The 26,026-nt window shown below is 44.8% G+C and overlaps 1 protein-coding gene across 2 annotated transcripts in view; it reads right to left on the bottom strand.

Moving 5' to 3' along the window:
- bmp6 (bone morphogenetic protein 6) overlaps nt 1-26,026 on the bottom strand; it is a 163,299-nt gene that overhangs the window by 26,780 nt on the left and 110,493 nt on the right. For both annotated transcript variants that reach the window (XM_070888554.1, XM_070888555.1), the window contains exon 4: nt 18,917-19,114. In XM_070888554.1, coding sequence (XP_070744655.1) covers nt 18,917-19,114 — 198 coding nt within the window. The remainder of the gene's footprint in view (nt 1-18,916; nt 19,115-26,026) is intronic.

Below are 26,026 nucleotides of genomic sequence, written 5' to 3'. Positions count from 1 at the left end.
CGCCAGCCACATTAGGCAGGAGGAACAACTCTGGCAGTTCATAATACATATCTGTAGTCTGTAGCATTTCCAGTGCAGTAGACAATAGACTGTTGAAATCCATCAGTGCAGGTGGGAAATGATGGTGCCAGCACAGCAACTTCCAAGTCAAACACATTGCTGCTCTGTGCTGCCTGGAAGCATTTAAGGAAGGAAAAAAAAAAAATCTACCAGGCCTCGGTTTACACTGCCACGATAGCAGTACTCTATCAGTACAAAAGAGACCGAAGTGAAGCTGCAGTGAGCACCACCACATTTTCTCCAAAGCGGAGTATATCTGGTTGGATTTACTCAAATATTTTGGGCAGCGTAAATGGAGGGTAAAGTGAAACGCACTTGAAACTAACACAACACAAAAACCGGGACACTGGAGCAAGCCAGAGGATTGGATTTGGTTTCTTCAAAGCAAGTGCATTATAAAAGTGCAATGTGTACATTTAAAATGATACAATGGGGAGGTTCATTAGAATCATATTTGGGACTTTTCCCTTGGTCTCAGAACATTTTGGGCATAAAACATTATGTTTCAACCAAAGAGCCCTCGTACAGTCTTGTACAAAAAAAAAATCTCTCAGAGCATGCCTTGGTTTTCTCAAAAGGTGATGGGAACAGCAACAGTATGGACCAAATTGATGCAGGGACTCAAAGGAGAATGCACCTGCACCATGTCAGAGACAAACCAAGAGGTAAGAAGTGAGGGCATTTGTACGTGGCAGTTAAACTTCATCCAAAAAATGAGGACGAATCATGTGTACAGTGCAGTGTCAGCCGTTGCTCAGTGGTCGTGGGTTCAAGTCCCACTCCAGAGACTTGAGCACATAAATCTAGGAAGGAACTCCGAGTGTAGTACTGAGGGTGTGCTGCACTATCGGAGGTGTCGTCTTTCGGGTGAGACGGTAAATCGAGGCGCCATCTGCTCCCTCAGTTGGGTGTAAAAGATCCCACAGCACTATTTCGAAGAAGAGTATGGGAGTTATCCCTGGTGTCCTGGCCAATATTTATCCCTCAACCATCACTAAAACAGAGCACCTGATCATTATTACATTGATCTTTGTGGGACCTTGCTGGGCACAAATTGGCCGCCATTGTTTTGTATATTACAACAGTGACGACACTTCAAAAGTACTTTATTAGCTATAAAGCACTTTGGGACATCTTGAAATTGTGAAACCACTATATAAATGCAAGTTCCTTCTTTCTTTATTCATTCATTTCCATATACAAAATAAGTTGTAAAAGCAAAATGGCCACCCGTTATACACCTTGGGTTGGGCTGTACAATCCGCTACTTCCCATTCTGCACCCCCGCCAAAGTTGAATTTTAACTGCAATGACCAACAGTAAGCCCACCTTGGAGTACTGCGGCCCCAGTTATCACATCTAAAACCAATGTTATATATGAATAAAGAGTCTGACTGCATACTGTGAGCTCAAAGTGTGACCATAGTCTTTTATTGCAGAGTGCCTCTCCAGCCTGCGAGGCCTCCTTAAGTACCTGTGCTCCCAAGGGATTGTGGGATCCCTTGGGACTCCAAGGGATGAGCCCTCTGGTGGCTGTACAAGGTATATATAAGTTTACATACATAATAATAATGTATAGATTATCTCCACTGGTCAGCAAGATAAATTTACTAGTACAAAAGTTATGAGAAAATTATTTTACACAGAACGCAGAGGGTGGTTAACATTCTGGAAAGGGTGGGGCGGGGTGGGTGGTTTGAGCCCATGGCAGGGAAAGCCCAAGCTTTCCTTGTGGGGCCTCGGAGGAGTACGCCTGCTTCTCGTGGCCCAACAAGGAAAGTCCTGGGCCTCTTCTGGCCCCGATCCGCTTCTTCACTAGATTGGCATGGCGGGAATCTCACTGCGGCTCCCTGCTCATGGTGCCGAGTTAAAGTTGCAGTCGGGTCCCGATGACCCCAATGTCGTGAGTGCTCATTACCATATATTAATTGGCATTCCAGATCATAACTCGCTGTGTAAATAAAATTCTCATCTTTGATCTGGTTCTTTTGCCATTGATGTTAAATCTGTGTCCTCTGGTTACTGACCCTCCTGTCAGTGGAAACAGTTTTGCCCTATTTACTCTATTAAAGCCCTTTTATAATTTTGAACACTTCTATTAAACCTCCCCATAACCTTCCCTGCTCCAAGGCAAATATGTCCAATTAGACATCAAAGAAGAATTACCAAGCTTATTATTGCTTTAAAACCTAGATACTTTAAATCCACATAATCCCAGCTTCTCCAGTCTCTCCACATTAACTGAATTCCCTCATCCCTGGTATTATTCTAGTAAATCTCCTCTGCAACCTTTCCAAGACCTTGACATCCTTCCTAATGTGAGGGGCCAGGAATTGGACACCATACACTCCTTCTCCCCCCCCCCGAGACCAAACCAGTGATTTATAAAGGTTTTCCTTGCTTTTGTACTCTATGCCTTTATATGTAAAGCCAAAGATCCCATATACTTTAACAGTCTTATCAACTTGTTCTGCCACTTCAAAGATTTGTGTATGTGAACTCCCAGGTTTCTCCATTCCAGCACCCCATTTACAATTGTACCATTTTGTTTATATTAACTCTTCTCATTCTTCCTTCCAAAATGAATCACTTCACACTTCTCTGCATTAAATTGCATCTGCCATGTGCCTGCCCATTTCACCAGTCTTTCTATTTCTTCCTGAAGTCTGTACTTTCCTCTTTACTGTTTGCTACATTTCCTAGTTTCATTTCATCTTCAAACTTTGAAATTATTCCTTGTATTCTCAAGTCCAGGTCATTAATATACATCAAAAAGAGCAGTGGTTCTAACACCGGCTCCTGGACGACACCACTGTATACTTCCTTCCAGTCTGAAAAGCAACTACTTCTCTGCTCTTTGTGCCCCTTGTATTTTCCTCCCATTCATTCCTTTGCTGCAACTCATCCAGGAGTGTCTGAAGTTTGCTCCAATTAAAGTTTGTGTGTTCTTCTTCTCTATCTCCTTGCAATGTCCTGCTCTTTGGTGCCTCTGCCAGATCCTTCACTGGAAGACATGCTTTAAGTGTCTCAAAATCACACGCCACCCATTACAACTACCTGTGTCAACTCATGGAGCTTAAAAAAAAACCTCTCTCCTATTTACCTGCAGCAAGCTTCAGCAATTTTTAGCTGAGGTCCTAATTACCACGCACAACAATTTGCATTTATATAGCTGTTTTTAAACACAGTAAAATGTCCCAAGGCGTTTCACAAGAGCGTTATCAGACAAAATTTGACAGTCAGCAGACAGTTAAAGACACGGCCACCATGGAGTGAAGAAAATCGGGGATACACAAAAGGCCAGAATTGGAGGAGCATAGAGTTCTCGGAGGGTTGTTGGGCTGGAGGAGGTTGGAGTGATAGGGAGGGGCGAGACCATGGATGGATTTAAAAAGGATGAGAATTTTAAATCTAAGGCGTTGCCGGATTGGGAGCCAATGTAGGTCAGCGAGCACAGGGGAAATGGTCGAATGTGACTTGATGAGAGTTTGAATACAGGCATAAGAGTTTAAGAAGGGTTGTAATGCTTTTATGTATAGAGAAAGAGTCAGACTGAACACTGAGCTCAAAGTAAAGTGTGACCGTAGTCTTTTATTGCAGGTCTCCAGAGTGCCTCTCCAACCTGTGAGGCTTCCTTAAATACCTGTGCTCCCAAGGGATTATGGGATCACTTGGGACCCCAGGTGGCTGTACAGAGCAAATACAAGTTTACATATATAATACTCTTCTCTCCCCGCCCCCCCCCACCACCAAAGTCAATAGTGTAACTATTTACAATGTGAGTCGATCTAAGGCCCTTCTTGCCCTGGCTGATCATCTCGGTGTGAAAGCTGGTATTGGAGAATCATTTGTTGGGCCCTCGCTGGGCTGCTGTGCAGTTGGCCTTGCTGGGCTGCCTGGTGTGTTGGGTCCTGCAGGACTGCTGTGGATGATGGGTTCTGCTTCGTGGTTCTGGTTCCCACTGGTGTGTATGTTGGGGGATCAAAAAAGGTAGGGTCCAAGGTGGGTTGCTCAGGATAGTCCGTGAATCCGAGTTTGATTTGGTCCAAGTGTTTCCGGTGAATGAGTCCATTTGAAAGTTTGACCCGAAACACCCTGCTCCCCTCTTTGGCCACGACAGTGCCGGGAAGCCACTTGGGACCTTGTCCACAATTCAATACAAATACAGGATCATTGATTTCAATCTCGCGTGACACATTTGCACAATCATGGTATGTACTTTGTTGAAGCCGCCTGCTCTCTACTTATTCATGTAGATCAGGGTGAACCAATGAGAGCCTTATCTTAAGTGCTCTTTTCATGAGCAGTTCAGCAGGTGGAATCCCAGTGAACGAGTGGGGTCTCGTGCAGTAGCTAAGCAGGACTCGGGATAGGCGAGTCTACAGCGAGCCTTCAGTTACCCTCTTCAAGCCTTGCTTGATGGTTTGCACTGCTCTCTCTGCCTGACCATTGGACGCTGGTTTAAACGGGGCTTTTGTGACTTGTTTGATCCCATTACGGGTCATGAATTCTTTGAACTCAGCACTGGTAAAACATGGCCCATTGTCGTTCACCAGGACATCGGGTAGGCCGTGTGTGGCAAACATGGTCCACAGGCTTTCAGTAGTGGCAGCGGATATGCTAGCCGACATTATCTCACATTCAATCCACTTGGAGTACGCATCTACAACCACATGGAACAATTTACCCAAGAACGGGCCTGCATTGTCGACGTGGACCCTAGACCAGGGTTTGGAGGGCCAAGACCATAAATTTATTGGCACCTTACTGGGTACACTGCTTAACTGTGAGCATGTATCACATCTGTGAATGCAGGACTCTAAGTACGCATTGATACCGGGCCACAACACGTGGGATCTAGCTATCGCTTTCATCATTACGATGCATGGGTGGGTAATGTGGAGGTCATTGATGAAGGTGTCTCTGCCCTTCTTGGGAACCACTACACGATTGCCCCATAGAAGGTAGTCTGCCTGTATAGACATTTCATCTTTGCGCCACTGGAACGGCTTAATGTCTTCCTGCATTTCCACTGGGACACTGGACCAGCTCCCGTGAAGCACACAGCTTTTGACTAGGGATAATAAGGGGCCCTAGGTTGTCCAGGTTTTGATCTGTAGGGCAGTGACGGGTGATTGCTCACCCTCAAATGCTTCCATAATCATGGCTAAATCTGTGGGCTGTGCCATTTCCACCCCCGTGGTGGGCAATAGCACTCAGAGCATCGGCGCAGTTTTCTGCGCCTGGCCTGTGGCGGATGGCGTAGTTATATGCAGACATGAGCGCCCATCTCTGGATGCGGGCCAATGCGTTGGTATTTATCCCTTTACTCTCGGAAAACAGGGATATGAGTGGCTTATGGTCAGTTTCCAATTCGAATTTTAGCCCAAACAGGCATTGATGCATTTTCTTTACCCCAGACACACGCTAACGCTTCTTTCTCAATCATGCTGTCGGCTCTCAGCCTTAGACAGACTCCTGGATGCATAAGCAACCGGTTGCAGTTTCCCGAAATCATTAGCCTGTTGCAATACACACCCGATGCCATATGACGACGCATCAGATGCTAGTACTAAACACTTACATGGATCATACAACACAAGCAATTTGTTTGAGCATAACAATTTTCTCGCTTTTATAAAGGCATTTTCTTGGCTTTTGCCCCAAACCCATTCGTCCCCTTTTCATAATAAGACATGCAGTGGTTCTAAAAGTGTGCTGAGACCCAGTAAGAAGCTACCAAAGTAGATCAGGAGTCCCAGAAACGACTGCAAATCAGTCACGTTCTGTGACCTTGGTGCGTTCTCGATTGCCTCCGTCTTAGTGTTGGTGGGCCTGATGCCATCCACCGCAATCCTCCTTCCCAAGAACTCCACTTCAGGCACCAGGAAAATGCACTCTGAGCGTTTTAACCCGAGCCCCAAGCGGTTGAGTCGACTAAGAACCTCCTCCAGGTTCTGCAGATGCTCGGCTGTGTTCCGACCTGTGACCAAGATGTCGTCCTAGAAGACCATGGTGTGCGGGACTGACTTCAGTAAGCTTTCCATGTTTCTCTGGAAAATCGTCGCGGCTGATCAAATTCCAAACGGGCACCTGTTATAAATAAAAAGACCTTTGGGCGTGTTGATGCAGGTGAGGCTCTTCGATGATTCCTCCAGCTCTGGCATCATGTAGGCTGAAGTCAGATCCAGCTTCGTGAACGTCTTTCCTCCCGCCAGCGTTGCAAAGAGGTCGTCGGCCTTTGGTAGTGGATATTGGTCCTGCAGGGAGAAACGATTGACAGTTACTTTGTAATCGCCACAGATTCCGACGGTGCCGTCTCCCTTGAGGACAGGAGCAATCTTGCTGGCCCACTCGTTGAACTCGATCGGTGAAATGATGCCCTCGCCTTGCAGCCGGTCTAGCTCAATCTCTACCCTTTCTCTCATCATGTACGGTACTGCTCTCGCCTTGTGATGGATGGGTCACGCTCCTGGAATTAGGTGGATCTTCACTTTTGCTCCTTGGAATTTCCCAATGCCTGGTTCGAACAGTGAAGGGAACTTGTTTAAGACCTGGACACATGAAGTGTCGACAGCAGGCGATAGCGCTCGGACGTCATCCCAGTTCCAGCGTATCTTTCCCAGCCAGCTCCTGCTGAACAGCGTGGGACAATCGCCCGGTACCACCTAGAGTGGTAACTTGTGCACCGCTCCATCATAAGAGACCTTTATGGTAGCACTGCCAATTACGGGAATCAGTTCTTTCGTGTAAGTTCTTAGTTTCGTACGAATTGGAGTTAAGACTTGCCTTGAGGCCTTGTTGCACCACAGTCTTTCGAAAGTCTTTTTGCCCATGATGGACTGGCTCTCGCATGTGTCCAGTTCCATTGACACCAGGAGTCCATTTAGTGCAACATTCAGCATTATCGGGGGACAATTCGTGGCGAATGTGTGCACCCGATATATCTCTGCCTCCTCGGTCTGAGGCTCTGGTTCGTCGTGATCCTCCATGGATCTGTCCTCTGCAACATGCAGGTTTAACAGGATTCGCAGCTCGCCTGCACATACATTGGAGGTATCCCTTTGTTCCACAGCCCTTGCAAACGTACCCTTTGAATCTGCATGAATGGAAACGCTGATCACCCCCGCAGTGCCAACAAGGTGTTAATGGCCTTGCATTCATCACCCTTGATGGTGGACTCAGACATCTGCGGATGTGCAGCTGCAGGCATGTGTGACCTGCCCTGTATGTTGCGATTCGCAAACACCACCACTTTGTTCACTGTACTTGCAGCAGCACTTGTGTGCTGAGAAATTTGCTTCATATTGTCACTGGTGGCAATGAACGCCTGGGCTATCGCTATGGCCTTACTCAAGGTTGGGGTCTCTGCAGTCAAAAGTTTGCGAAGTATGATTTCGTGGCCATTGCCAAGTACGAAAAAGTCTGAGCATATGCTCCAATTGTCTTCAAATTTGCAATGTCCCGCAAGGCGTATTAGCTTGGCGACATAGCTCGTCACTTCCTGGCCTTCAGACCTTTTGTAGGTGTCGGATCGGTAGCTCGCCATCAGAATGCTTTACTTCAGGTTCAAATGCTCTTGGACCAGTGTGCATAAATAATCGTACAATTTCTCCGTGGGTTTCGCTGGAGTGAGATTATTCATGAGGCCACATGTTAGTGCCCCACAGACGGTGAGGAGGATCGCCCTTCGTTTGGCAGTGTTCTCTTCCCCATCTAGCTCGTTGGCCACGAAGTATTGGTCGAGACGCTCCAGAAAAGTTTCCCAATCATCTCCTTCCGAGAATTTCTCCAAGATGCCCACTGTTCGCTGCATCTTTGGGTTCGCTATCTGTATCTCGTCGTCAGTTGTTATGTATGTAGAAAGAGTCAGACAGAATACTGAGCTCAAAGTAAAGTGTGACCTCAGTCTTTTATTGCAGGTCTCCAGAGTGCCTCTCCAACCTGTGAGGCCTCCTTAAATACCTGTGCTCCCAAGGGATTATGGGATCCCTTGGGACTCCAGGGGATGAGCCCTCTGGTGGCTGTACAGAGTAAATTACAAGTTTACATATATAACAGCTTTCATGTGACCTCTTAAAATATATGAGTAGCAGACCGAGAGCAAATATGAATTTCAAAAGCACGAGGACAGCTAAGGCTGTTCACCAGTGCCAAGCTATCAGATATAACCTAGGACTGCCAACTCTCCACAAGTCTCCCAGAACGGGGCACAAATCTCGTGGGCACAGATGCTAAAAGCCTGGGAGAACCTAGCCTTTAACTTTATGCCCCAGCAGCGGTCACGCCTCACTCCATGACGCTACTGACCGCCTCCTCAGAGGGGCCTCCGACTAGGTGTCGTCATCCTGCACTGCCACAGAGAGCTGGCTCCCACTTAGGGGTAACTGGAAACAAGATCGGCTGGCGGCGAAACAGCCAGGAGTTGGGTTGAGGCGGACAGGCAGAATCGGAGCTGGAGATATGTGGGACTGAGTTGGAAGAGGGATAACAGGGTGTAGGGATCAGGGGAATGTGTGTTTGGAGGGGAAAGAGTGGGCATACCGGGGGGGGGGGGGGGGGGGAAGTGTGGACAGTGACAGCGGGCTAGTGGTAAGGGGGCTGGTGGAGAGGGAGACTGGGATGGGGGTGGGCCCAGCATTTGCTGCAGAGCCAGGAGCAGGGCAACGTGGTGAGTGGGGGCAGCACCAAGAGAAGAGCAGCCAGCAAAGAGGGGAGTGAAGTTCCCCTCTGCACCTGCACTCGGGTGGCCTACTGGTTCTTGGAGCTTCATGTAGAACAGCTTCTCACACAACAGCTGCCGGCAAAAAATTTAATGCCAAGTGGTTATAACTGAAGGAAGACACTCTTGTAGATTAGCATCTCCACTAGAACATCAAGCCAACACAGGCTTTGCTAGCATGCCACTACCTAGTCCCTACATTGCAGGGGATAATCATGTTCTTCTTTTATCAACTCAGTAGCACACATCCCAGGTCGATCATATTAAGCAGCCAGTTTACACCTGTAACTAATTTAAGCAGCTGTCGATCCATATCAAACTTCCTCAGTAACAGTTCTGAAACAGGCAAGATGCATAACCAGTGATCTAACCTACAGCATACACTCTGAATGCCATTTACAATTCCTAGAGCCCCATACAACTTTGTCTGTGCAGGTGCAGCGTCCAAAATCCAGAGTTCCAGAATCCAGAGCGATTGGTGGCAGGGTTGTCCGGAATCCTTAAAATGTTCTGGAATCTGGACCCGCCGACCCAGGTCCTGCCTCACTTCACCGCTGCCCGACCTCAGGCCTCACCTCACCGCTGCCCGACCTCAGGCCTCACCTCACCTCACCGCTGCCCGACCTCAGGCCTCACCTCACCACTGCCCGACCTCAGGACTCACCTCACCGCTGCCCGACCTCAGGCCTCACCTCACCGCTGCCCGACCTCAGGACTCACCTCACCGCTGCCCGACCTCAGGCCTCACCTCACCTCACCGCTGCCCGACCTCAGGCCTCACCTCACCTCACCGCTGCCCGACCTCAGGCCTCACCTCACCGCTGCCCGACCTCAGGCCTCACCTCACCTCACCGCTGCCCGACCTCAGGCCTCACCTCACCTCACCGCTGCCCGACCTCAGGCCTCACCTTACCTCACCGCTGCCCGACCTCAGGCCTCACCTCACCGCTGCCCGACCTCAGGCCTCACCTCACCTCACCGCTGCTCGACCTCAGGCCTCACCTCACCACTGCCCGACCTCAGGCCTCACCTCACCGCTGCCCGACCTCAGGCCTCACCTCACCGCTGCCCGACCTCAGGCCTCACCTCACCGCTGCCCGACCTCAGGCCTCACCTCACCGCTGCCCGACCTCAGGCCTCACCTCACCTCACCGCTGCCCGACCTCAGGCCTCACCTCACTGCTGCCCGACCTCAGGCCTCACCTCACTGCCCCTCGCCACGCCGCTGCCTGACCTCAGGCCTCACCTCACCTCACCACCGCTGCCCTTACCTTGGGGCCTCGTCGCCGGCCCACCCGAACACCACCTCTGCAATGGGGCCGCCCGACCAGCTCCTCCTCGGCGGGCCCGCCCGAACACTTCCTCGGCGGCGGGGCCCCGCCCGACGACTCATCGATGGGGCCAGCGACCCAAACAGCTCCTCGGCGAGCAACACCGCACCCCCCACGCCCCCCCTTTCTGACATTCTGAAATCCGGAAATACTCGAACCTGGGCTCGGGCGTTTCCGGATTTCGGACATCAGAAGTAGGTTCTGAAGTCCAGAAAAACACGGAAACTGGCTCGATCTCTGTCCCGAGGTTGCCAGATTCGGGAGGTTCAACCTGTACTCCTTTAGACAGGGCTTTCCAGTAAATGGACACTTTGTTAATGGAGTGATCCTTTTATACAAGCTCAGGCAGCAATTCAAATCTTAGATAACGGTCAGGTAATGGGACAAACTGGATAAAAGGATGTTGGCGCCCACAGGGATATTCCCGTTAAGATTTTTGTACAAGTTGACTATGCCTGTAACCCTTCTAACAGATTGTTTTGTCTTCTCTGCACACTAATGAAACTTTAATTAGGATCACTACAGATGTATTTACCATCATGTCATTAATTGATAATATATTACCTTGTGTTGCATTTCCACACACACACACACACCCCCACCACTGGATGCCTCATTAAGCTAAACAAGAAGCTGTTTGCTTTGAGATTCCACTGATAGTAAATGCCACAAAAGTGGTACCAATAAAATAGTTTCTGGTTTACTTCCTGCTCATAAATTTTTATGCCACACATTAAATGGCCGGATCTGCTTCTAACAAGTTGCATGCTGCTCAACAAAAGCCTCTCAACCAGCTACAATTATGTTCAAGGTATTTAAAAAATGTTGTTAAGTGACAGCTCATCAACCCACAAAGGCATTAACCCTTTCACCAAACCATGTTTTATGCTAGCATCCTTGTTAAAACAGTACACCACTGGTTGTGCTACAATTAGGTAATAATGAAAGGGGAGGGGATGGGGGTGTTTATCGTGGGATTTAACTCATCAGAAATAGGTTGGCCATGAGATTAAATAGAGGGCTGATTTCTTGTGGTTTTTTTCCTAAGAGCATTTCCTTTTAGCTCAATATTAAGGCAGAAGCCTTCCACACAGCTAGTCAGACGTACAATTATGTCCACATTTTTCTGCTGCACAAGTTGAGAAAAAACAGGGCAGAACACAACTGGGTGGAAACATGGGCTCAGCCCCATGATTAATGACTTTCCATTCCTTGCATCTTTTTCTTTTTTTTTTATATAAAGTGCTTTCTCCACTTGGGGCTGATTAAATTCCTCACACTGGGGGATGGTAGTGATGTCAGCTACTCGCTGGATTCCTACCTACAACCAAACAAGCGGAGAGAGTTTGGATTTACGGCAGCAATGCCAGGTCACTTCATGATTCAGGCAGCTGTCAGTGCAGTCCCGTGAGTTTTACTTCATTTAAAATGGTCTGGAATTTTCAAACTGATAACGCAGACAGTTTTCCGTGAGGAGATCTTACAGCAAGACCTGAAGCACATGATTTACAAAGTAGCCAAAAACTTTGGTTAAGGATCACCATCCCCTATTTTGAGGTTTGGCTCAAAAACAGGATTGTTCTTCACATCTAAACATTTCAAGAGAGTACACCGATGGCATCACACGCCGAGCACATTTAGTGTAATCACTACAGCTTTGCTAAATTACTGGTTCTTAAGTTTATTTTCCTCACAGAAGTTACATGAAGGGTTTCTCATGTTTATAGGAATGGCGCTGGGGTAAAGGCTTACTGAGATTTTAGTTGCATAATTGTTTACATGTTTTAATGTTAAATAGCCTTAATTTAAATAAGACTATAGATTATCCCTTGGGATTACCGAAAGAAGATTTTCTCACATCCTCATTTCTCAAGTACATGGGCACAATTTCAGATAAAGTTTAAAAGAAACAAACAATTGTGGGTCATGTTGGATGATGAACTTTGAATGCACTGAATAAAACAGCATCGTCACCACTACTGTATTTGTTTATCACATGAATTTGGTGCAATTTTTCTGCACACAGGGAAGTTACAGTACTCATCTTCTGCATCGTCTTGTTCTTTCATTGCAATTTAGTCTCTGTTTTTACACCAGATAAGGTAGACAAACTAAAACCAAGTTATCTTTGTAATGTATTTCTAAGTATATTTTAAAGATTATGCTATAGTACCAAAAGTTAGCAATCTATCATTTAATAAAGACCTGCTTTAAGAACACTGGAGTAAAAAGTACAAACAATATTAAGTGAAAACATGAGAATTGTCTTACAAATGAGAGCAGCGTGACATAACAATGGTTCATAAAATGGCCATAACGAGAGTGAAATGACTTTTCACTCTTTGGGTGGTTGACTGTCCAATTGAAATAGACATTCCAAAATTCTTTAGGGTACATATTTTATAGTGATAGGATTGCCAATGGTTTCATCAAATGAAATTTCTAGATTTACATAAATCTTTAGTCCTACTGATACAGTTAGCCAGGGCTCCGAAGAAATCTGCATAATGAGGTCTGGGTTTGATCTCAGAGGAATGTGATGGCAGAAACCATTTTAGCACCAAAAATGTCTCAAGGAAGATACAACTCCTTTGAAGTAAACTTTCTGGAGGAGGTCTAAGACTAGCTCAATCAAACTGCCTGAAACCTACTGCTATAACATGTCAAAATGGAAAAATTATCTGAAGCATGAGATAATGAAGATCTCAATAAGTGACAGGCTAAATATGAGCAAAGATCAAAGATGATTAAAAGCAGACAATAGTATTCAAGGTTGCAAAAAGCCTGGTTTTCCAATAATCTCGGCATAACAGGTGCTCCCCTGTGGATTTCCCATTTACTGGGAATGGATGGACGGATGCAATCATAGAATGACACAGCACAGGAGGCGGCCATTCAAGCCCATCTTGCCTGTGCCGGCTCTTTGGTTGAGCTTTCCAATTAATCCACTTCTCTACTTTCCCCATAGCTTTTTTTTCCTTCAAGTATTTATCCAATTCTCTCTTGATTATTATTGCATCTGCTTCCACACCCTTTCACAGGCAGTGCACTCCAGATCACAGCAACTCGCTGTTGAAAAAAATATTTCCTCATGTTGCCTCGAATTCTTTTACCAATCACCTTAAATCTGCGTCCTCTGGTTATCGACCCTCCAGCCACTGGAAACAGTTTCTCCTTATTTACTCTATCAAAACCATTCATGATTTTGAACACCTCTATCAAATCTCCTTTTAACCTTCCCTGCTCCAAGGAGAACAACCTCAGCTTCTTCATGCTCTCCACATAACTGAAGCCCCTGATACTTCAAGTAAATCTCTTCTGCACCCTCTCCAAGCCATTGATATACTCCCTTAGTGGTGGTGCCCAGAATTGAAAACAATGCTCTAGCTGAGGCCTAACCAGTGTTTCAGAAGGTTTAGCAAAACTGCCTTGCTTTTGTACTCTATTCCTCTTTTAATAAAGCCAAGGATCCCATATGCTTTTAACAGCCTTCTCAGCTTGCCCTGCCACCTAGAGAGATTTGTGTACATACATCTGCAGATCTCTATTCCTGCACCCCCTTTAAAATTGTACCATGTAGTTCATATTGTCTCTCCTCATTCTTCCGACCAAAATCTATCACTTCATACTTCGCAGCGTTAATTTCATCCGTCATGTTTCTGCCCATTTTACCAGTTTGTCGATGTCTTCCTGAGGTCTGTATATTCTCCTATATTTCAGAGTTTTGTATTATCTGCAAAATTTGAAATTCTGCCCCATATACACAAGTCCAGGTCATTAATATGCATCAAAAAGTGCAGTCATCATAATACCAACCCCTAGGGAATACTTCCCTCCAGTCTGAAAAACAACCCTTCACCATTAGTCTCGGCTTTCTGTCCGCTAGCCAATTTTGTATCCATGCTGCCACTGTCCCTTTAATCCCATGGGCTTTAATTTTGCAAACAAGTCTATTATGTGGTACTTTGTCAAATGCCTTTTCAAAGTCCATATACACAACATCTACCACACGACCCTCATCAACTCTTTCCGTTACTTCAAACAACTCAATCAAGTTAGTCAAACACTATTTGCCTTTAACAAATCCATGCTAAATTTCTTTTATTAGCCTGTACATTTCCAAATGGCAATTAATTTGTTTTAGATTATTGTCTCAAAGTTTACCCATCACTGACTTTAGGCTGACTGGCCTGTTGTTGCCAGGTTTATCCCTCTCCCTTTTAAAAAAAAAAAGCAGGGGTGTAACATTTGCAATCCTCCAGCCATCTGGCACAACCCTCATATCCAAGGAGGATTGTGGCCAGAGTCTCCACAATTTTTACCCTTACTTCCCTCAGTGACCTAGGATGTATCCCATCTGGTTGGGTGATTTTTCTACTTTGAGAACGGAAAACCTTTTAAGTACCTCCTACATGGTACAATTTCAATGGTCTATTCCGCAACAGCCAAACCATCTAAATATGGTCCTAAGGTGAGCTGTGGTGGATTTAACTGCCACTTTATAAATGAGGTATATTCAGAGATCAAAAATGTGTAGCTCCTAAAAGATAAGATTCAAATATTGTGCCCTCATGAAGAAGTCAAAATGAGTCCACCTACCCAGAGATTATGAAGACTCTTCGACATTCAAAACTTCAGCATATATTTGAAATACTTCGAGAAATTCAAGGTGGAAGCACAACTGTTGCAGGCAGACCGCTAGAGGTCGAGGGGTAGCTTTGTGTGACTTAGAATCATGCTTCCTCAATCAGTAAGGGTTTCCCTCTCTTCTAAGCTTCTTCAGAATTCTCAGAATCAGAGGGAAATCATATTGAAACATTCCTCCCCAAAAAGAAAGCATCACACTGTAGTCCGCAAGTCCTAAAATAAAATGGCTCGACAGTTTACAAAAGGTGACCAGAGACTTTCCAGGCAACGCTTGTATGTAATGTCCACTTGTTTTGGAATATTGCTCCCAAGGACACTGAACTAGAGAAGCTGGAGTTGTTCTCCTTAGAGCAGAGAAGTTCGAGAGCAGATTTGATGGAGGTTCTCAAAATCATGAGGGGTCTAGAGTAGAAACAAGTACCTGAAGGAACATTTTTTGCAGGGCTACTCGGAAAGAGACTAGCTGAAGTGCTCTTGCAGAGAGCTGGCGTGGGCTCGACAGGCCAAATGGCCTCCTTTTGTGCTGTAACCATTCTACGATCCTATAAATCTGATCCTGAAAGAGCAGAAGCACCAGCCATACCAGTTGAAGAAATAGTCGCCCTGTTCTGCGAAGGACACATATCTATCTAGACACAGCAGTAGGGTGTAACTTAAACTGTTCAGTACACCTTAGGACATTTTATGCTGTTAAAGGCGCTATATAAATGCAAGTTGTTGTAGCTGTTGTTGTCAGACATAATTGAAAATGAGCCCGTTTCGAAGACTGCAAAAGCTTCTATAGATATGTGAAGAGAAAAAGATTAGTGAAGACAAATGTAGGTCCCTTGCAGTCAGAATCAGGTGAATTTATAAATGGGGAACAAAGAAATGGCAGACCAATTGAACAAATACTTTCATTCTGACTTCATGAAGGAAGACACAAATAACCTTCCGGAAATACTAGGGGACCGAAGGTCTAGCGAGAAGGAGGAACTGAAGGAAATCCTTATTAGTCGGGAAAGTGTGTTAGGGAAATTGATGGGATTGAAGGTCGATAAATCCCTAGGGCCTGATAGTCTGCATCCCAGAGTACTTAAGGAAGTGGCATTAGAAATAGTGGATGCATTGGTGATCATTTTCCAACAGTCTATCGACTCTGGATCAGTTCCTATGGACTGGAGGGTAGCTAATGTAACACCACTTTTTTAAAAAAAGGAGGGAGAGAGAAAACAGGGAATTATAGACAGGTTAGTCTGACATCAGTAGTGGGGAAAATGTTGGAATCAATTATTAAAGATGAAATAGCAGCGCATTTGGAAAGCAGTGACAGGATCGGTCCAAGTCAGCATGGATTTATGAAAAAGAAATTATGCTTGACAAATCTTCTAGAATTTTTTGAGGATGTAACTAATAGAGTGGACAAGGGAGAACCAGTGGATGTGGTGTATTTGGACTTTCAAAAGACTTTTGACAAGGTCCCACACAAGAGATTGGTGCGCAAAATTAAAGCACATGGTATTGGGCGTAATGTATTGACGTGGATAGAAAACTGGTTGGCAGACAGGAAGCAGTGAGTCGGGATAAATGGGTCCTTTTCAGAATGGCAGGCAGTGACTCGTGGGGTGCCGCAGGGCTCAGTGCTGGGACCCCAGCTATTTACAATATACATCAATGATTTAGATGAAGGAATTGAGAGTAATATCTCCAAGTTTGCAGATGACACTAAGCTGGGTGGCGATGTGAGCTGTGAGAAGGATGCTAAGAGGCTGCAGGGTGACTTAGACAGATTAGGTGAGTGGGCAAATGCATGGCAGATGCAGTATAATATAGATAAATGTGAGGTTAACTACTTTGGTGGCAAAAACATGAAGGCAGAATATTATCTGAATGGCGCCTATTAGGAAAAGGGGAGGTGGAACGAGACCTGGGTGTCATGCTACATCAGTCATTGAAGGTTGGCATGTAGGTGCAGCAGGCGGTGAAGAAAGCAAATGGCATGTTGGCCTTCATAGCTAGGGGATTTGAGCATAGGAGCAGGGAGGTCTTGCTGCAGCTGTACAGGGCCTTGGTGAGACCTCACCTGAAATATTGTGTTCAGTTTTGGTCTCCTAATCTGAGGAAGGACATTTTTGCTATTGAGGGAGTGCAGTGAAGGTTCACCAGACTGATTTCCAGGATGGCAGGACTGATATATAGGGAGAGACTGGATCGACTGGGCCTGTATTCACTAGAGTTTAGAAGGATGAGAGGGGAGCTCATAGAAACATATAAAATTCTGACGGAACTGGACAGGTTAGATGCAGGAAGAATGTTCCCGATGTTGGGGGAGTCCAGAACCAGGGGTCACAGTCTAAGGATAAGGAGTAAGCCATTTAGGACCAAGATGAGGAGAAACTTCTTCACTCAGAGTTGTTAACCTGTAGAATTCTCTTCCGCAGCGAGTTGTTGATGCCAGTTCGTTAGATATATTCAAGAGGATATGGCCCTTACAGCTAAAGGGATCAAGGGGTATGGAGAGAAAGCAGGAAAGGGGTACTGAGGTGAATGATCAGCCATGATCTTATTAAATGGTGGTGCAGGCTCGAAGGGCTGAATGGCCTACTGTTGCATCTATTTTCTATGTTTCTACATCACTGTAAACTTCAAAAGGTCCAATTAAAAAGCTTATGCTTGCGCACTGCTTTAAAGTGAATCCATTTATACTAAGTGTGCAGAGTTTTTGTTGCAGTATACTAAATGCTAAAATTCACTGAGAAAAGTTTCAACGCTAACTTATAATTCTGGTTAACATTTTTGATTTGAGGACATAGATTGTGGGTAGATTTTGCAGCTCAATTATATTCAAAAGGATTTAACAGTATAAGTTATGTTTTTATATTGTAGTTAATTTCTTTCTCACTCCCCATTTTTATGTCCTTTTAGATTTCTATTGTACACTATTCCCCAACCTGGACGAGTGACCTATTCCCACATCTCTACGGCTTTTCAGGTAGACATGTGGACGTGCAAGTGGCCATGGCCAATTTCCACTTCCTTTTGGCCACTCACCCCAACTGTGGGTGAAATCAGAAACTCTGCATGGAAATAGCAGGCACAAACCCAGTGCATCAAAGTACTGCAGTGTGTTTGCTATTTTTAAAGTTATTGTTCAAATGCACAATAGCACAAATCTCTCTTCTCTGCAGCCCTCTGGTGAAGACAGACAAATAAAAGAAAACAAAAGTTTAGTTTTCTTTATTAAAAAAAAAAGCTGAAGAAAGGTATTGTTCCACAACTTGTGTACTGCATAAAAAGAACATGTTGAAATATGCGTAGAATGATTTTGCTGCTGTTGGGTGGGGATGGGAAATGTGCAAATGTAGAAACCCAACATGTACAGGCTGAGAAAAAGCTAGGCAAACGACCAAACTTCAATCGTTAATTTGTAATTTTGGCAGATGGTCCAAACACAGTTTGGACATTCACATGGAAGCGGTGCCCTTTGGAGGAAGTGGATAATTGAAAATACCCATAAATGACAACATCTGCACTAACTTCCAACTCAAAAACTTTATCATATGGGAGCTCCACCACCATCTCTTGTTTCCCTCTCCCCTACCCTTTTGCTCCTATTTTTATTTACATACACAAAAGATTATTGCCACCCACAATCTCCTTACATTAGTGTATATCCCATTTGGAAGACATATGATGATAGGAATATGAAATACATTAAATTAACAGAATGCTGTTTTGGGAGGGAGTTGCAACACAGGTTTAACAGCAGGAATAAACTAAATGGAAGTTACTGGAAATGTTTATATTAATTACTATTATGCCAATGGGGTCTTATTTATAGCATCAGGGAAAGTGAATTATGTAGTACACAACATTAGATTATCCTTTCTCTCCAACCCAACTATTGTAGGACCAAGAAAGTTTGTGCAGTCTCAATTCAGTTCCCAATGGTCACAAGCCTACAGCGCAAAATGTCCTTTGATTCAAGACTAAATGGTACAAATCCATCAATGTCTTTTGGAAGGACATATTGTACTATGGAAAGTTTTAATTACTCCTAACATGAAAAAATTGCTAATATAGTACTCTTTCAATACAACAATTCAAATTAAGTGCTATTCGCCTAAATCGACAGAAAAATCAAAGACTGAAATCTTTTCCCCTTTCCCCCATTTACCAGTTAGACTAGTTGCTCTGGGTGACTCTTCAACTGATGTAGATTTGGTACGGCCTTGGTGCCTGCGTTTGTTTGCAGCCGATCGAGTTGTTCGAATATGCACCTCACTGACTTTGAAGAAGACCACCATAAAGGGCTGCTTGTCAACGGGTCCATGTAGTCCTATCAGGCCGGCCAGTGTGGGGTTGACACCTTGATCTGCAAGAACACGAGATACAAATAAAAAATGTACTGAATTATACATTTGTTGTAATTTGTACATGCTCTCTGCAGCACATGTGCTAGTTTTATTTTACCACAACACAAAATAATTAGAATTTTCCAAAGGCAACTTCGGGAAACTTTATTCTCCCAGAAAGAAGTCATCACCGCTGGGACCTGGGTCTAGCGCAGATGGGATAAAAATCTCCTTTATCTGCCGCCTGTAATCCAAAATAGGTTTTGGTCGTCTCAACCTACCTTCCAGATGGCTACTGAACAAAGATCAGGAATTGAACCTCATCTGTTTAGCTCAGTATCATTCTGGAAAGAACATTACCTGCTATTCTATAAGGATGTCCTCTTGATAAATTCCAGAGTGTGCCTTTTACTAAAAAACTTTTTAAATGGTACCTAAGAAAATCTTCAAACAACATCTCTGCCTGTCAGATTGCACCTGGTCAGATACTCTTTTGTACAGCACTGTTCTTGCATACGATGACATGGCGACCTATTTTAAAATTAATTGCTCCTGAGCCATTTAGCAATTATGTTCTTAATAGCCACTATCATATTTCATTCAAAATGCAACATACTCCAGTGAAGGTCTAAGGGTATTCCGTTAGGCATCCATGAACAACCTTGAGGGACGGTTCGAGGTGCTGACTTCTCAAGATCATAAGCGACACATTGTAACACGCAGACAACAATGCGAATCAAAACAATATTTCAATGTTCAGATGAAAGGTCAGCAACCTGAAATGTGAACTCTGTTTCTCTCTCCACAGCATGCTTGACCTGCGGAGTATTTCCTCTTCCCGATCTTGCTCGCTGCAATGCTCCATCTAATGCTCAACAAGCTCCCCGCTGGAGTGGAACTAAAGAACCAATGGGAACCTGTTCAACCTTCATCGCCTCCAGGTTAGATCCAAGATTGTCCCATCCTCTATCATCGAATTACAGTACACGGACGACGCCTGCGTCTGCACACATTTGGAGGCTGATCTCCCAGCCATCGTCAACACCTTTACCGAAGCATATGAAAGCATGGGCCTTACACTAAACATCCACAAGTCCACCAACCTGACCCCACCACACAGCACTGCTGCCCCCGGTCATCAAAATCCACGGCACAGCCTTGGACAACGTGGACCATTTTCCATACCTTGGGAGCCTGCTATCAGCAAGGGCAGACATTGATGATGAGATCCAACGCCACCTCTAGTGTGCCAGCACAGCCTTCGATCGCTTGAGGAAGACCAGGACCTCAAATCTGGCACCTAGCTTATGGTCTACAGGGTTGCCTATATGGCTCAGAGACGTGGGCCATTATACAGTAGACATCTCGAAGCGCTGGAGAAATACCACCAACGCTGCTTCCGCAAGATGCTGCAAATCCATTGGGAGGATAGATGCACCAACGTCAGTGTTCTCGATCAGGCCAACATCCCGAGCATCGAAGCACTGACCACACTCGACCAGCTCCATTGGGTGGGCCACAACGTCCGCATGTCCGACACAAGACTCCCAAAGCAAGCGATCCATTCGGAACTCTTACACGGCAAGCGAGCCCCAGGTGGGCAGAGGAAACATTTCAAGGACACCCTCAAAGCCTCCTTGATAAAGTGCAACATCCCCACCGGCAGCTGGGAATCCCTAGCCCAAGACTGCCCTAAGTGGAGGAAGAGCATCCGGGAGACGCTGAGCACCGAGTCTCGTTGCTGAGAGCTTGCAGAGGACGAGTGCAGGCAGCGGAAGGAGCGTGCGGCAAACCAGACTCCCCACCCACCCTTACCTTCAACGATTGTCTGTCCCAACTGTGACAAAGACTGTAATCCCGAACTGGACTGTAGTCACCTGAGAACTAATTTTTGGAGTGGAAGCAAGTCTTCCTCGATTTCGAGGGACTGCCTATGATGATGATGATTACAGCATTTTTTCTGTTTTAATTTCAGATTTCCAACATCGAGTATTTTGATTTTGTTTGTGCGTTCCACTGTTGCTCTTCCATCACCTCTTCTTGCATAACGGAACACTTCTGATTCCAGACAGTACTTAAACCTTGAGCAATCTGGTAGAAAATAGATCCATAGTAGTTTTAACAAATCCATAAGCAAGCCATGTTAATGGAAGCACATTAACAGATTTGTTAAAACTAACGTGGAGTAAAAAGTATTGGTCTCTGTGTCGAATCATTGATCCGCCCAACTGTTTACATAGAGTCATACCAAGTTATTTATTATATAAAATGAAGGAAATTAACATGTTTTCCATACTGGATTAGCAGAAATTGTTGTGTATGTATAATACAAGTATACTCCCTGTACACTTAATGTACAGTTACATAAGACTACTGGATGTACCTTCACACTGTATACACTACGCTTGTACCACCAGAGGGTGCAGCTAGTGGAGACCGAGGGGCCACCTGTACATGACAGGTAACCAGGTATAAAAGGGAGCTCACCATGCTGTACCCTCACTCAGGAGCTGTAATAAATAGACTAAGGTCACCACAGTTCAAGTACCTTGTGGAGTCATTGCTAGAGTGCTTACAGATACAATAAAAATGACTCCAACTAAATACTGGGAAGACTGAAGCCATTGTCTGCGACCCTGGCCACAAACTCAGTTCCCCAGCCACCGGCACCATCCCACTCCCTGTCAACTGTGAGGCTGAACCAGACCATTGGCTGCCGTGATTTTATTGAATGGCGGACTCCTGGCTCCTATTTCTTGTGTGTCAGTGTCAAATTTTGTTCGATAATGCTCCTGTGGAGCACCTTGGGATGTTTTACTACGTTAAAGGTGCTATATAAAGGCGAGTTTTTGTTATAATTGTTTTTTTAATATTCTCTAAAAAAAATAGCAATTTTAGGGAGGTAGGTTATGAGTCAAACCATGAGGCAGCTGAACATTATCTGATAATAGTGCGCCTCAGCTTCTACTCTTAACTCTGCAAGTTAATGCAATGCTCCCAACTAGAAACTGCTTCAAACCAATTACCCAATATTTTCAGCACCTTTTACAGAACAGGAAAAAAGGTGGGGGGGGAGGAGGGGCTGACAGGGTTAAGAATAATTCTTTGTTATGGTTTGATTTTTTTTTTATATAAAAAAAGGAGGCAACACTTTGTTCCGCTCCCAGAAAAAAAACATTGAACTATTTTGTTCTTTGTTTTATTTGTTCTTGGGATATGAGTGATGCTGGCACAGTTATGTTTATTGCCCATCCCTAGTTGCTCTCAAATGATGGCTGCAGGCTTCCATGAGCAGCTGCAGACCTTGGTGACCATGTTTCCACTACAGGTATATTTATTTCAGTAGTTAAACCTATTGGGTAGCAATAGCAATTGTGTAGCAAAAAGGAATAAAATCAAATCATTCGTTTTGACGCATTTTTGGCCATCAAAAATCATAGATATCCAATCTCTAAGATGCAATTGGCATGGAATCTTAAAATAAATCAAAAATAAAATTTGACAAAAAGACTAGCAAAATTCACTGCCACCCTGCTGTTTGAATGCAATTCAAACATCCTATAATCAAAGATTCAGAATAACTGAGTTCGACCGACAAGACAAGTTTAAACAGGACCATCGGGTTACAGTTGATTTTTATTTTAAAAAAGCAGTTTCAGAAAACAAATTATGGGGCAGGGCAGCTTTTAAGATGAAAGGACATTGCTTTATTATGTGCATGTTCCAACTTTTTCCGACTTTCTTTGATCTGGCACAAGTGCGAAGAATAAACGGTTCACACCCGTTTTCCATGACAGTAAATGGGTAGGGCCCACAATTGGACACAAACATGGTGAAGTAATTATTTGTGCAAAATTATCTTTTTCCCCAGGAGCTCGACCTACATGGATTTTCCAAACATAGTTTCTTTTTTCATCTGGCCCTAAAGAATAAAATTAGGCATTTAATCCAAAGGCTAAACAATTATATTTTTGGCATCCTCGAGTTCCATATGAGATAATGACAGGTTAAGTTCAAAAAAGATTTTTTTTTTAAATATAGAACTGTCTAGACATAGGTGACGTGGCAGGAAAAAAAAAAAATCAGGAAAATATTTAACTATACTTAAATAGATCTGACTAACTCATTACACATTGAAGCATAGACTTATTGACATCTTTGCTTGTATTCCAACTTGAGCGCTCAGTGATGTGAGCAATCCCCAGTGACGTAACTATTTATATTATTAAATGTTTTGGGCCTGTATAAATGTCATGCTGTATTGCTGTCGAGTCCCTTTGATCAATCAGATTGCAGAATCAAAGACTGCTATCCTTTCAACCAGTTAGGTCCCAGGAACAAGAACTAAATGGCAGACATTTGAGATATTTCATAACTCTCAATAAAAATATATTCCAATGAGAAGGAAAGACTAAGAGAAGGGATAACAATACGTGGCTAAAGAAAGATGTAAGGGATGGTATCAAATTGAAAACAAGGGAATACAAAGTGGCCAAGACTAGTGGGAGGCCAGAGGATTGGGAAACTTTTAAAAGCCAGCAAAGAACGACTACAAAAATGAGAGGGAAGATTGATTATGAAAGCAAACTAGCATGAAATATAAAGAGAGTGAGAGTTTCTACAGGTACATAAAAAGGAAAAGAATGGCTAAAGTAAATGTTGGTCCCTTAAAGGATGAGACTGGGGAATTGTAGGATTTGGCTGGTGCTAACATCAGTCTGTGTAAGGGCTGGAAGGATTTTGAGACTTTTAAAAGGGATCTCTACCCTTTTAAAATGGATTTGCACATAGGCTGCATTTCAAAATGGAGTTTGGACTTTAAAAGTTTGGTTTCTGTGAAGTATAGCAGGAGGTGTCTATCTTTTGGGTTGCCATGGGACCAGTCTCAACGCTGACGTCATGAAAGGCAGAGACCTTTTCATTTCGAACTTTGAGAGATTTGTGGAAAAACCATTGAGCCGGGATGTCTGGATGGACAATGAGGTTTATTATCATAATCATAGGCAGTCCCTCGGAATCGAGGAAGACTTGCTTCCACTCCCAAAGGCGAGTTCTCTGGTGGCTGAACAGTCCAATTTCTGAGCCGCAGACACCGTCACAGGTGGGACAGACATTCACCGAGGGAAGGCGTGGTGGGGCTGGTTTGCCACGCGCTCCCTCAGCTGCCTGCGCTTGACCTCTTCACGCTCTTTGCATTGAGACTCAAAGAACTCAACGCTATCCCGGATGCACCAGGGAGGCTTTGAGCGTGTCCTTGTAATGCTTCCGCTGCCCACCTTTGGCTCGTTTACCATGAAGGAGCTCCGCATAAAGCATTTTGCTTAGGGGAGTCTCTGGCATGCGAACTATGTGGCCTGCCCAGCGAAGCTGATCGAATGTGGTCAGTGCTTCAATGCTGGGGATGTTGGCCTGGTCGAGGACACTGATGTTGGTGCGCCTGTCCTCCCAGGGGATTTGCAGGATCTTGGAGAAATCGTTGGTGATATATCTCCAGCGACTGGAGATGCCTTCTATACATTGTCCATGCCTCAGATCCATACAGGAGGGCGGGTATTACTACAGCCCTGTAGACCATGAGTTTGGTGGTAGATTTGACGGCCAGGTCTTCAAACACTCTTTTCCTCAGACAGCCGAAGGCTGCACTGACGAACTGGAGGCGATGTTGAATCTCTGCATCAATGTTTGTCTTTGTTAATAAGAGGCGCCGAGATATGGTAAATGGTCCACGTTGTCGAGGGCCACGCCATGAATCTTGATGATTGGAGGGTAGTGCTGTGCGGTGGGGACAGGCTGGTGGAGGACCTCTGTCTTATGGATGTTAAGCATAAGGCCCAGGCTTTCATATGCCTCAGTGAATACATTAACTATGTCCTGGAGTTCAGCCTTGGAATGTGCGCAGACGCAGGCATCGTCCGCGTACTGTAGCTCAACGACAGAGGCTGGGGCGATCTTGGACCTGGCCTGGAGGCGGCGTAGGTTAAACAGCTTCCCACTGGTTCTGTAGTTTAATTCCACTCCAGCAGGGAGCTTGTTGATTGTGAGGCGGAGCATGGCAGCGAGGAAGATTGAGAAGAGGGTTGGAGCGATGACGCAGCCCTGTTTGACTCCAGTCTGGACTTGAATTGGGTCCGTTGGTAAGGATCACAGCCTGCATGTCATGGTGAAGCAGGCGAAGGATGTCGACAAACTTTTGGGGACATCCGAAACGGAGGACGCTCCATAGACCCTCACGGTTGACAGTGTCAAAGGCCTTTGTAAGATCGAAGAAAGCCATATATAAGGGCTGACGCTGCTACCTGCATTTTTCCTGCAGCTGTCGTGCTGCAAAGATCATGTCCGTTTTGTCCCGTAGGGAACAAAATCCGCACTGTGATTCCGGGAGGAGCTCCTCGGCCACAGGGAGAAAAACTTTTAAAAATATCCCTTGGACTCTTAATCAATCTTAAACTTTTAAACAATTGGGGAAACTTTTATAACCTATTATTGATCTACATCTTAGACTTTTCAACAACTCTTAGAAACTTTTTAAACAAATTGGGAATTTTTATCAACTTTTAACTCTTAAAATAACTTTGGAAGTGATTGAGGTTTATAGGCCAAATGTAACACCTCTGGACTCTTTCAACGAAGGAGCAGTCAAGAACTCAACAGTTAGCACTTCGAGAACTGCGCATCTACAGAAATGGCCTACCATTGTTTTCATCAAGATGCCCAATCCAGGACAGACGTCACCAGGAAGATCAACTAGCGTCTCTGCAACCATGGTAACCAGGAATCACCCAGCCAGTTGTGTATTATATGGGGTATAAATATGCTGAACTTTGGGGATTATGGGCTTACTTTTCTCTACCATCTGGAACGGGATTCCCCACGCATCTGTCAACTCCCCAGGAACGTCCGAAGTGAGTGCCTGAACATAACTCTCCAGACCT

This window comes from Pristiophorus japonicus, chromosome 1 (genome assembly GCF_044704955.1).
Source record: "Pristiophorus japonicus isolate sPriJap1 chromosome 1, sPriJap1.hap1, whole genome shotgun sequence".
NCBI classification, from domain to species: domain Eukaryota; kingdom Metazoa; phylum Chordata; class Chondrichthyes; family Pristiophoridae; genus Pristiophorus; species Pristiophorus japonicus.
Note: the sequence above shows the minus strand (reverse complement) of the source record. Positions and strands in the feature narration are given on the sequence as shown.